Source organism: Budorcas taxicolor, chromosome 19 (genome assembly GCF_023091745.1).
Source record: "Budorcas taxicolor isolate Tak-1 chromosome 19, Takin1.1, whole genome shotgun sequence".
Classification (NCBI taxonomy): domain Eukaryota; kingdom Metazoa; phylum Chordata; class Mammalia; order Artiodactyla; family Bovidae; genus Budorcas; species Budorcas taxicolor.
The window spans coordinates 22,111,071-22,124,401 of record NC_068928.1 but is presented as its reverse complement, the minus strand read 5'-3'; the positions used below and the strand labels follow the sequence as shown (position 1 = coordinate 22,124,401).

The 13,331-nt window shown below is 43.8% G+C and overlaps 1 protein-coding gene across 2 annotated transcripts in view; it reads right to left on the bottom strand.

Moving 5' to 3' along the window:
- Positions 1-13,331, bottom strand: part of VPS53 (VPS53 subunit of GARP complex) — a 135,785-nt gene that overhangs the window by 59,038 nt on the left and 63,416 nt on the right. For both annotated transcript variants that reach the window (XM_052657246.1, XM_052657245.1), the window contains exon 13: positions 8,181-8,275. In XM_052657246.1, the coding sequence (XP_052513206.1) occupies positions 8,181-8,275 (95 nt within the window). The remainder of the gene's footprint in view (positions 1-8,180; positions 8,276-13,331) is intronic.

The following is a 13,331-nucleotide window of genomic DNA, read 5'->3' as shown; positions in this document are numbered from 1 at the left end:
AGGAGAGCTCAGAAAAGCAGGCAAGGCTTCCACTAGAGTCCTTCTATGAGAGACTCTAACCTCTGGGTCCATGGTACCTACCAAAACAGGGGCCAGAGCTCTGAAGCATTTTTACTTGACCCTCTCATCTAATTCCCCTGGAAGCTGAAGCCAGTATATTTCCTCATCTACCTCCTAGTTCAGAGTCAAGCTGATGAGTAAGACTGTAAATCGATTATGATCATAGAACAGAGACAGAAATTGCCTCATAAACAAACCTCTAACAATCTTCCACATTTTGCAGGATGTTCACTGGGTTATTTTGGACACTGTTCTCTGGTGTGAATGAGAAATAAACCAGTCAGAATATCCCACCTCTCTCTTTCACCTAGCACTCTTCATCAGCACGCTGCTATGCCACTCAAGACACTGGAAAACGAGCAATCAAGCAGCTTCACAGAAGAGGAAGAGTCACCTGGATGGGAAGGGCAAGGTGCATGAGCTGGCACAGAGGGTCCAAACCAATCAAAAGCGGATGGAGCACTTAGTATGTGCAAAGTGCTGTGGGCTGTATCGGATAAAAATGAGTTCACCTAAAAAAAAAAAAAAAGCTACCATTTCTTCCAGACACCAAATGGTACCCTCAGTTTCGGCATGACATTATAGGAAGAGCTACTGGAGAAAGGGGCATGCGCATGCTGACCAGTTGAATGGAATCGCAGACTTGCCCTTTATGCCCGAAAGCAATCACAATCAAATAAACATTTATAAATGGTTAAGTCCTGCCCATGGCGCTGTGAGGATAAAGACACAGTATCCTATTAGGGGAGACAGGACCTTTATGCTTATGATCTTAACATCTCAAGATGCCAATAAATTGCCAGTTTTACAGTATAGACACTACAAACAATTTGTTTTAGACAAAGAAAATACGAAAGGAAACTAGAAAATTCCACAGCAGATTCAGGCGAAAGAATAAAGGCCTAGAGTCAGAAGTATCAAGGACTTCCCTGGTGGTCCAGTAGCTAAGACTGCATGCTCCCAATGCAGGAGGCCCAGGTTCAGTTCTAGTACACATCACCCAGAAAAATTTCTTAAAAAAAAAAAAGTACAGAATACGATGGACGGGAAGAAGGCGCGGGCTGGCCAAGGCAGAAGATGCCTGCAGCTAGGTTCATACACATCTGAATTCCCACAGCAAACTGGTGTCACACCTTTCACCCCTCCACGCTGTGTTCCAAAATGGTTTTTCGGTCTCTCTCTGACCCTGGGCTGTAAGCCTATAAACTAGGTACCTTGCTGCGTGCATTATAAATACAATCTCATTTAATCCTCACAGCAGCCCTGATCAGAAGGCATTAATACCCCCATTTTAAAAATGAAAAAACTGATGCTGAGAAAAATAATATAACTTGCCCTAGGCCACAGAATTTATTGGAGCTAGAATTTGAACTGGGGCCTGACTCCGAAGCCAAGCTCTATCACTACCCGAGGCTTTGATTTCAAATCTCAAAAGTGCTATATAGACCTGTGGTGTCACAATGACTGCTCAGATTCACTTTCTCTCCAGCTTAAAGAAAGACATCATGGGTGTGGATGAGGTCTTTTGCCTTCTTCCCTGTAACTTGAGCTTTTAAGCCAGGAACTGTATAAGCATTTTGGGGGAGCCATGTGAAATACTGCTGGGAGTGCCACTGATACGAAAAACCACCTGGGAACAAAGACTATTTCAGAGCGATGGCAATAGAGGGAAAGATTAAAACAGACAGAAAAACCACACTGCAGACCAAGCTTAGGTATGGATGACCAAGGCTGTTTTTCCTGGTGAATCTGCAGGCAGCATTCACAGAAATGGTGTTTTAATTGGAAAGTACAGGAGAGATGGCTCCAGAAGAGGAAGATGGTAGTCAGAAGTGGGCAAGAGGATGAGTGTGGGCAAAGCAGCTTAAGACCCCAGGAAGTTAGAGAACTTGTTCATCCAAGGGTACATGCAAGCTTCCCAGGTGGCCAAGAGGTAAAGCTGCCTGCCAGTACAAGAGACATCCAGAGATGTGGGTTCCATCCTTGGGTCGGGAAGATCCCCTGGAGGAGGGCACAGCAACCCACTCCAGTATTCTTGCCTGGAGAAACCTATGGATAGAGGAGCATGGTGAGCTACAGTCCACAGGATCACAAAGAGTCAGATACGACTGAAGCGATTTAGCTCACATACACCCATTCCTTTTGACTGGGGCAGGAGGGTTGGCTCTGGTGTGGTCAGTGGGGTTGGAGAGCCCCAACCCCAGATAACCCAATGGAGCAGATAAATAACGACATGGACGATACTGGGAACAAGTTTCTCACGGCTGTAGAGAGTAGTTACAGACATGGGAACAGGGAGACTCCAATAACCCCTGTGGTGTTAGGTTAGAACTGGAGTTACTGGCATAGACTGATGGGTTTAAATATATAAACAGGTATAAAAGGATAAAAATATACACAGATAAACACATACATGTATTTCTTAGCTCTCTCAGCGTGGAGGGCCTAGAAGCACGGTATTCAAGCAGTAATGAACAGACCTGATGACTAGCACTTAGTTTCTAAACATCTCCCGCCAAGGGAACAAGGGATCCTGGAAAAATGGATGACTCCAGGGCTGGGTTAGGAAAGTACAAGATGAGCCTGGTGTATTTTGCTGTGCCAGAAAGAAAGTGCTCAAAAAACACTAGGGGCATACAAACAGGGTGGAAAACCAGCTGGAAGGGGCCAAGTCAAGGATGATTTGACCACTAAAACAAATAATGATGGATCCTGGAAGAGAAGAAGGACGTTAGTGGAAAAACTGGTAAAATCCAAATAAGACCTGGAGTTAAGTGACTAGTACTGTATCAGTGTTAACCAGCTGGTTTTGATGATAACTATACTACAGTTATTTAAGATGCGAACATGGAGTTTATGAGAGGGAATATGGAATATCTGCACTATTTTTGAAAATTTTTTAGGTCTAAATTTATTCCAACATAAAGTTAAAAGATAAAAAGATAGTAATGGCTATAAACCCACTGAATAAAACAGGAATCCACATGTCCATGCTGATAAATAAATGGAGAAAAGATAAAGCTGTTTCTTAAAACAGAAGAAATGATGGGATTAGAAAAGTAATTACTTGGCAACTCTCTAAGTAATAAAGGATTCAGACAAATGTCATTAACGAATGGTAAAATAAATAAGTAAAATATGAGAAAGAAGCTATTTATATGGGTTCAAGGTTAAGTAATTAACACTTATTAAACACTTATTAATTAACCTGGCCGATACCATCTAAATCAAGTAGTAAAAATGAGCAGCACAAGTAATGAGACATGTTGACGCTGTATGTCTCATGATAGGAGTCACTGAGAGAAACACGGCACCACTTCTGTATGAATCATGACTCACGAGTCTGCATCAGTCAGAACCAGACTGAGGGACATTCCACAAAGTAACTGGCCTGCACTCATCAAAAATTTTCAGGCTATGGAAGATAAAAGTTATTCTTCTAGATGGAACCAAGAGTTGTGACAAATAAATGTAACCTGCAATCCTGGAATGGATTTGAGATCTATAAAAAACAGGATTGGGACAAATGGGGAAAGTGAATGGGGTCTATGGATTCAATGCAAGTGCTGTGTCAACGCTACCTTCTTGATTTTAATGACTACACTGTGGCTATGTGGGGCTGTCCAGGTGGTTCAGTAGAAAAGATCCACCTGCAGGAGACATGGGTTTAATACCTGGGTGGGGAAGATCCCTTGGAGAAGGGAATGGCAACCCACTCCAGTATTCTTGCCTGGAAAATTCCATGGACAGAAGGGCCTGGTGGGCTACAGGCCATAGGGTCACAAAAGAGTTGGACATGACTTAAGACACTAATAAACAAACAAACAAAAAACAATGTGTATATATACATGAGAATGTGTCTGTCTGTGAGTGTGTCTGCTCAGAGGTGGGAGGGACAGCTGTTAATGGAAGAATCTGGGTGAAGGATACATAGGAGCTCTGTGTACAATTCTTGGAACTCTTCTGAAAGTTAGAAGTTAATTCAAAACAAACGATAAGCAACGTCTGTTTACAGGAAACTCTAGGCTTGACCAAGCTAGAAGCGGTGGCAGGCTCTATTTCAACAAAAGCTATTACAGAGAACTCAGGAGAATGGGCAGAAATGGAGTCACTAGTAATTTCTCAGCCTGAAAATGTCACTGAATGGAGTGAAGAAAAAAGTGGTTATGGAGAGAAATCAAATGGGCAGAAATGGAGTCACTAATAATTTCTCAGCCTGAAAATGTCACTGAATGGAGTGAAGGAAAAGTGGTTATGGAGAGAAACTGCTTCTGCAAGAGTCAGCCAAAAAAAATGACTACATCTCCAAGAGTAGAAGAGATACAACTTCCTCCTTGGACATAAACAAAAACTGAGAAACCAGCTCAGGGCACAGGACAGCTCGGCCCAGCCGGGTGAGAGGTGACTTCGGGACAGCCCCACTCCTGCCTCCTCCCTGGGCACCGGCTCCGCAGTCCTCCTGCTGCTGCTGGGCCCTGGGCTGGGGCAGGTGCTGCCAGGACTCTTCCCGGGCAGGGAGGGCGCTATGGAGATGAGAGAGTGGACCCCACGCCAGGCTCAGCGGAGAGCTGGCAGCACCGACCAGGCCACCCAAGCACCCGAGAGCCTGGAACAGGATCACCAGAAGGGCAGGGCAGACGCAGCTCCGAGCCCTGCTTTCTTGTGCCAGGTGCCGACATGTCCTGTCGCTTCACCGTCGCCGCTAATCCTGCGGGGGTGCTTTATTCACTTGCCTGTAGAGGGTGCAAAAGAGACTCGGAGAGGTGAGGACCAGAGCTGGAGGCCCGAGGGGGGGTGCAGGGCCTGGATGCAAGCGCAGGTCTGTCTGGCACCCAGGCCCATGCTCTTTCCACTATCTTGGGTTGGGTCTCTGTCCTTTGGGAGCTTGTGAATGGCCTCAGGTTTTCCTCCTTGCAGAGCTACGACAGGAGGAGTGATTTGCCCCCAGTCAATGCCCACTTGAGTTCCTTCCCCAGTCTTAGGATTCTCTGACTTCAGGAAGGACTTGGAAGAACCTCTTGAAACTGTACTCAAAATAGTGTGTGGGTTCATGTGGATTTTTCTTTTTTGGCAAAGAGGCCTGTGGTTTGTGTTGGTTCTCAGAGGGGTCTATGACTCGAGGGTAACAACCCACTGCTTTAGGCATTATTCTGTCTGATGCTCTCCTGTAACAGATGAGGAAATGGGTTTCTTGAACTTGATTTCCTGCTCCCAGCTTTTGCTGCTTATTCTGGAGCGAGAGCAGCCTGGCCTACGCAGATCTCCTACGAGAAGCTTCCGCTACTGCCCTCGTGTTGTGGACACGTCCCAGCGAGGCCAGGCGGCAGGCTGAGGGGCCAGCACTGCATTTTCAGAGAGAAATGGAGAGTCCCTGAGGAAGGGAGGGCTGGCCCTTCACCCAAAGTCTCATGAACAATGAGTGTGCTTTATATGAATTGAGGCCATGTGAGAAGAGTGGATCCCAGGATGATACCAGATAATCCACAAAATGACTCTTTTTTTTTTTTTAACTGGACAGGTTTGGGGAAACCACATGGTTATCTCAGATATGTACTTTAAACCCTAGGCCCAGCAGCTTTCAAGCCTTTCTAAAAATAAGAATTTAGATTGATAAGAGAAGATAGGGCTTTGGCCCATAATAGTCATACAGGTGGGCTGCTTCAAGACCTGTTCATCTAACAGGCAAATAGCAGCTCCTTTTTCCTGCCCTGCAGAGATATCTTATTAGTAATCTTGAGAAAAAACTTTGTGAATGCAGAAGACAGGATGTTAAAAAAAAAAAAGGTAATAGTAACTATTTAACAGACGAGGAAATGATTTCTTAAACTTGATTTTAGTAGTCTGCCCTTCTGCATGCCTATGGATGTAAGCCAAATGGATAGAGAGCAGGAGGAAAACTGAGGCTTTACAAGGCAAAAGATGTCAAGGCAACTTTTTTTTTTTTGCTGGGTAGGTGGCAGGGAGGAGGTTGTTTTTGTTAACATAGAAGCTCTTTCACAAATTAATTTTCCAGGATTTTAACATGTAATTTGTAATATGATTACAAAATATGCGTTTTGTAATCAACAAAGAAAAGAATAGAAGCAATCTATCACCAATTCAATGGACATGAGTTTGAGCAAACTCTGGGAGATAATGGAGGACAGAGGAGCCTGGGGTGCTGCAGTCCATGGGGTCGCAGAGTTGGACACGACTTGGCAAATGAACAACAACAAAATAAAATAGCTGAAGAACAATAACGTTCCAGGTAAGACACAAATACCCACTTGAAATGTTCTCTTAATTTTCTGGTTTACCTTTGGAATATACTTTTAAGTAAGAATGTGCTAAAATGAAAGAAACATTAAAAAAAAAAAAAAGAGGGTGAGAGGGACTAGGCTTTAGGACCTAAGTGCTTTCCCAGAGAGCGCCCCTTGAGGAGCTTCTCAGAGCTGCTGTCGTCCCTGTGTGAGCCACTCTCTGGTCCTCCTAAACATTCAGGGCCTCTTCTCGAAGCCCGGACCAGCCTGCCTCCAGTCAGTTCGACATGTTTCAGATACCTGGCCTTTCCAAAATGGCCCTTCCACAGTTGCTCTGGCTGTGGACAGAGATTCAGGGATGAGGAGGGGTCCCTGTCCTATGCATGGAAGTGGATACTGGAACATGACCACACTCTGCTGGCTGTGAGAGTACTCATGACCATATTCAACTGGCTGTGGTTGCAGTGGGCTGCTTGGTAAGCATTTTCTGGAGCCCCTGCATTTGTAAAAAGCATGTATATTAAATGATGATAATTCATCAAAGAAAATAAGAAGCCGTCAGTCCAAACAGACAAAAACAAACAAACCAACAAGTTGGGGAGAAGAGGAAGCTCTTCCTTCTAGTGGAATCCCAATTAGTAAATGTAGAAGAAATGATAGAAACCCACAGTGTTTGGCAAACACTACAGTAATCACAGTCAAGCAGGAATTGTCAAGGGATGTGACAAAGAGGGGCGAAGTGACGAGACAGGGGATATTTACATGGTTCCGAAGTATCCCCCCACAAAATACTTATTTTAAAGCAAAAGCACAGCTTTATTGGGAAAAAGCTGGCAGACACCACTTAAGCAACTGGTCAAGGTCAACCTCAGCAGTAACAGGACAAAGCCACGTGAGGTGCCCCCTCCTGACGTCGTGCGCTGGGCACTGAGAAGGACACAATGTCACCTCTGTGGTGTTTCTGCCCAAAACACATAATCTGGATTTAATCAAGAGGAAACATCACAAACAGAAATTGAGGGCTTTGGACAAAAGAGCTGGTCAAACACTTTTCAAAAGTGTCAAGGTCATGAAAGACAAAGAAGAGACTGAGGAACTGTTCAGGCTTAAAGGAGACTAAGGAGACCTGACAACTAAATGCACGACCGGACCTTGGACCAGAGGGAGGACATGCAGGGGAGAACAGCAGCTTCTTGATTTTCATAACTGCGGTTCTATAAACTGCTACCATTCCCTGGGGGCTTCCCAGGGGGTACAGGGGCAAAGGCCCCGCCCACCAATGCAGGAGACATGGGTTCAATTCCTGGGTCAGAAGATCCCCTGGAGAAGGAAATGGCAACCCACTCCAGTATTCTTGCCTTGGAAATCCCATGAACAGAGGAGTCTGGTGGGCTACAGTCCCTGGGGTCACAAAGAGCCCGACCCGACTTAGCAACTAAACCACCACCACCATTCTCTGGACAGAGGATATATGAGAATTCTTTTATAACTTTTTGGTGAATCTAAATGATTTCAAAATGAAAAGTTAAACAAATTATACTTGAAAACGTATACATTAGAGTTGAGGCTTTCATTCTCCACTTTTCAGCACCTGACATCGTAAAGCCTGGCAGGCTGATAAGCAGATGTAAGGGCTCAGTGCCCATCTTGGAAATAGGCACTGGGATCCATTTGGGAGCGCCTCAGAGTCACATTCAGGCTTCTGAGATTTATAGACATAATATATTATAATGCTCAAAAGACCAAAAAGTATCCTTAGCAGCTTTCCAGGGAGGGTCATGGGCATGCCAAGTCCCTCCTTCAACCTCTAGAAGGAGCTATGCCCCTCCCTGACTTGAGGAAGGAGAAATGGCAGGAGAAAGCAAAGTGGTTGTCACTCACTTGTCCTGGGACTCAATATACACGTAGAGATGCGGCTCAAAACACTTGGAAACAATGCCGTGAAATGGATTGTCTGGGGCTTTAGGCTTCTTAGGCTGTAAAGGAAAAAAAGAGAAAAGGAAAGAAAAAAAGAAACTCTATACTTGAGCCATCTTTGCAAATCTTCCAGCAGTTTCAACAAAAACATCCCTTCAAAGTTCACTCCTAACTTAAAGAAAAGCAGCACACAGTGTAACTAGACTGGGACTATGTCCTGTATTATAATTCATGCCAGCTTGTGAATAATAAACCAGCTTTGCTGGCATCATTTATGTGCTCTGTGCAGTGAAGATTTACAGCTACTGTGGTAACACATGCATTTTCAATTTGGAAGTTCTTCATCATCTGACCGATGTTTCAAAAATGCAAATTCTTGCTAATAATCAGCACCTTATAGCTGGGCAGTGCCTTGGAATGTCTAAAGTACTTTTACACAGTCTAGTTTTGAAAGCCTCCATTTACTGCTTGTTATTATGGGCCAAGCGCTTTGATACGAAATAACCTCTCATCTACTCCTCACAACAACCCTCAATGTAGGAATTATGACTACTATTTTACACTAAAAGAAGGGCTTCTCTGGTGGCTCAGCTGGTAAAGAATCCATCTACAGTGAGGGAGACCTGGGTTTGATCCCTGGGTTGGGAAGATCCCCTGGGGAAGGGAAAGGGCTGCTCGCTCCAGTATTCTGGTCTGGAGAATTCCATGAACTGTATAGTCCATGGGGTCACAAACAGCTGGACACAACTGAGCTACACCTAAAGAAAGGAAGGCACAGTAGGTGTTAGCAGCCTGCCCCCAGGCACAGGGTGAAGCTTCCTATCTCCTGAACCAGAACTCTTCCTATTAGATCACTGCTGTCCCTGCAGTGTTTCCTGACTGCTGAATTTCATCAACAAATAGGAAAAAACAAAAACAACAACAAGAAGGGTAGGGGGCCAACACAGGGTTGCTAACTTTGTATTTTGCTACTTTACACTCTCGATATTCTCGCCACAAGTTCCTAAAAGAGTATTTTATACCTAAACCTTTTAAAAGAGAAAATAGCTGCATAAAGGCAGTTCCTCCCAAGAAGAGACAGTTAGTTGGCGACCTTCTATCAAGATAGAAAGACAGATAGGTAGATAGACAGGCTGGCTGTTTTATCTGTATTTTTTGCCTTGTAGCAGTGAAAACATGGATCAGCCCCGGTCCTCAACTGATGCTGGGAAAACTGTATCTGATAAAAAGGTTATCTGGGTAGGCAAGCATTTAAAAACTACTGTTTGCTACTAAATTTCCTTTCAAAACATCTAAAAAATAAACAAGATCTTCCTACATATTTCTGTTCCTAAAAAAAGAAAAAGTCAGTTCTATCTATGTTTTGTTTGTGGGCACTTGAAAATAGATACAGGTCTCTGAGGCTTTGCTGGGGTTGATACAAGGGTACAATTTGGATATAAATCAGCACTATAACATACTCGTTGAACTGAACTGTTCATCTCTTAATACATGGGAAAAGCTAAGCTCCTAAAGACAGACGGAAATAATGATTGCCTTCTTCTAGTAATCAAAAAACAAAAAACAAAAAACCCAAAATGCTTAAAAACATCTATAAAAACTGGTAACGATCACCTGAAATGTCAACTGTAGACATACCCCATTTAATCTCATATCTAGCTCTATTCCCTTTTCACCTTCTAAGAATTCCATGTCTTTATTTACTTATTTGGCAGGATTTGAAGAAACTCTGGTCCTTCCTAAGACTAACTATAGTCTGGGCTATTTTCTCTTACCATCCAGAAGCCACTGCCAAAGTCAGGCCTTAGGCAGAGACTGTAAGAGACTCTGGGCTTCCCAGGTGGCATCAGTGGTAAAGAAGGCACCTGCCAATGCAGGAGATATAAGAGACGCGGGTACGATCCCTGGATCGAAAAGATTCCCTGGAGGAGGACATAGCAACCCACTCCAGTATTCTTGCCTGGAGAATCCCATGGATGGAGGAGACTGGCGGGTTGCATGTGGTAGCAAAGAGTTGAACATGACTGAAGTGACTTAGCACGTAAGACCAGGTTAATTTGAGTTTAAATTGGCTAGATCCAAAGTTCTACTTCATTTCATAGATACCTTAGGGGTTTGTCTACATTTCCATTAGTTTAGAATGAGGGATCTGTGATGCAGTGTGATGACTGCGAAGGTGTGGTCCTTATCTGTTTTACATTTTCCAAGTCAGTTACTTATATTTCAAAATTTGTTCTTCTTTTCAATAAAGTGATCTGATAAATGAACAGAGAAATGTGATTTAATTTGTCTAACTTTTTTAGAATTAGATATCCTGAAATATCCTAATTTTAACAGCGCCACACAGCATGTGTATGGGCATGCTCAGTTGTGTTCGACTCTTTGCGACTCCACAGACTACAACCTGCCAGGCTCCTCTGTCCACGGAATTTTCCAGGCAAGAATACTGGAGCTGGTTGCCATCTCCTTCTCCAGGGGATCTTCCCGATCCAGGGATCCAAACCCTGGCTTCTGTGTCTCCTGCAATGGCAGACAGGTTCTTTAGCAGCTGAGCCACAGGGGACCCAGATATCCTGATTTTGGAACTGGAAAACAAGACCACAATACCCAGATGCCTTTTCATTAACTAAAATGCAATCTTCATAAATATTATAATTATTCCCTTTATTTATATTTTCTTCCCCTGACAAAAATATTCACGTCTGTAGGATAGCTTCTGGAAATTATAAATGGGAGTTTGTGTAATATAGAATATTGTCATGTTTTAAATCAACATGTGTATTTTGTATCTGGCTTTATTTAATTTCAGTGTGCTTTCCCAACAATTGACAGTGTTTTAATTTATCACTTTTGGATCACATTATAACATTTAAATAAATCTATAAATGAGATATCACACTGGTGTTAAAGTTTCTGATTTTGATCTGTGGTGATTTTAGTGAGTACCTCTCTTTAGTGAACATCTTTCTTAAGTGAATGTGTTTCCTAGAAAGGAAATACATACTGAAATACTCAGAGACAAAGGGCATGATACTTATACACTGACTTGTTCTGAAAGAGAGACAGACAGAGGGAGGGAGAGTAAGAGACAGAAGAGAGAGGTGAGGGGAGAAAATGGTGAGTGCAGCAAAGTGGCAGAAACTAGTGAGCTCAGGTGAAAGATATTTGGGAGTTAGAAGGTGATGGCACCCCACTCCAGCACTCTTGCCTGGAAAATCCCATGGGCAGAGGAGCCTGGTAGGCTGCAGTCCATGGAGTCGCGAAGAGTTGGACACAACTGAGCGACTTCACTTTCAATTTTCACTTTCATGCATTGGAGAAGGAAATGGCAACCCACTCCAGTGTTCTTGCCTGGAGAATCCCAAGGACGGGGGAGCCTGGTGGGCTGCCGTCCATGGGGTTGCACAGAGTCAGACATGACTGAAGCAACTTAGCAGTAGCAGCAATATTTTTAAAACTTTCCCTAAATTTGACATTATTTTTTTAAAAAAGAGAAAAAGGTTTCAAATAACAATGAAAAATCCAACTAAGGCCTAGAGTTAAGTGACTAGTACTGTGCCAGTGCTAACCAGCCGGTTTGATGATGACGGTACTACCGGTCTACCCCGGACACAGTAGGGGAGCAGTCTGAGAAACGGCACATCACCAGCAGCTGGGACCACACTGAGTGGCAGCAGAGACATCCACACCTGAGTGAAAAACGAGGTCAGCACCAACATCCTGGTTTTGATAACATGCTGTATGTAGTTAGGGGAGTCATCAGCACTGAGGGAGGCTGAGAGATGGGTATCCAGGACTTCTCTGTGTAACTTTTTATGAGTGTATAATTATTTTGAAATTAAAAGTTTTTTTTTAAGTGGTTCAGAGGGACTTCCTGGTAGTCCAGGGGTTAAGACTTCCCCTTCCCATGCAGGGGGTGCGGGTTCCCTGGTTGGGATCCCTGGTTGGATTCCCAGGGGGATGCCTGATTGGAGAGAGAAGATCCCACATGCCTCATGGGCAAAACACCAAAACATAAAACAGAAGCAATACTGTAACACATTCCATAAAGATTTTAAAATTGATCCACATCAAAAAGCTCTTAAAAAAAAAAAAGTTCAGCAGAGTTAAGACTCCAAAGGCGAAGAAGTTTGGGGAATATCTTTACCTATTTATTTTGCTTATATTTTCCTTTTTATGTATGCACAAAATGATGTGATAAAAATGTATGGATGAATCCAGAGAGCTTATTCAGATAAACAGAGATTTCAATGACTAGGGAGTATGGCTATCCTACTTCAACAAACTCACCCTGACCCGTCTTCCTGGGGACCCAAGTTTGATGAGGCCCCATAGACACCTCTGGCTGTGGCTCAGAGAGCCAGCCGCACAACCAGACAGCCCAGGTGGCCCGAACCTTCCTCAGGAGACTCTACTTTGCCCAGCCTCTGCTCTCTAATGGTGCTCCCAGCAGAGAGGAGGGGCCTATAGCCATAGTCATAGCTCCCTGTCCTCTTACAGAGTTTTCAATGTGATTTGGAAGCAAGAGGGGAACAATGGCAGGCACTGCCTCAAGTCTGTTTTTTTTTTAACCCCCACTGAGCTGCCTCCTGCTTCTGGCTGCCTCGTATCTGTGTTCATATTTAGATGCTACAGGCTAGAACTGGAGCTCAAGTTGGTGTCTCCCTTTGCACCTTCTAGCTCCCTAAAGGGTTGCTTCTCAGCTTAAAGAACATACTAAAGTCGTTTAGCAGTAGCACTCGGGCTGGACTTCGGAGTGTGTGGATTCTGTCCAAAAGCTGCAGATGTTTAAGCTATTTCCTCCTGGAGTTTGATGGAATAATAAAAGGTTACTGTTGTCACAGTAAGGAGGTCTGCAGCTGGTCCCATTTCCTTTTATTACAATCCAATGTAAACAGATTAAATCTAACTGCTCGGATCACCAGAAGGGTACATTTTAAAGCCAGAAATTCCTTATTTCTTCTTTCTTTTATACTCTGAGGACCCTCAGTCCTCTTTCAGATGCCATTTTTTAATCATTGGGAACATGCTGGCACAGACTGCTTGAAGTAAATACCTCTTTTCAAGTTCACGCTCCCTTCTCTATAGCCTCATCTTGAAGGCCCCCCGTCTGCT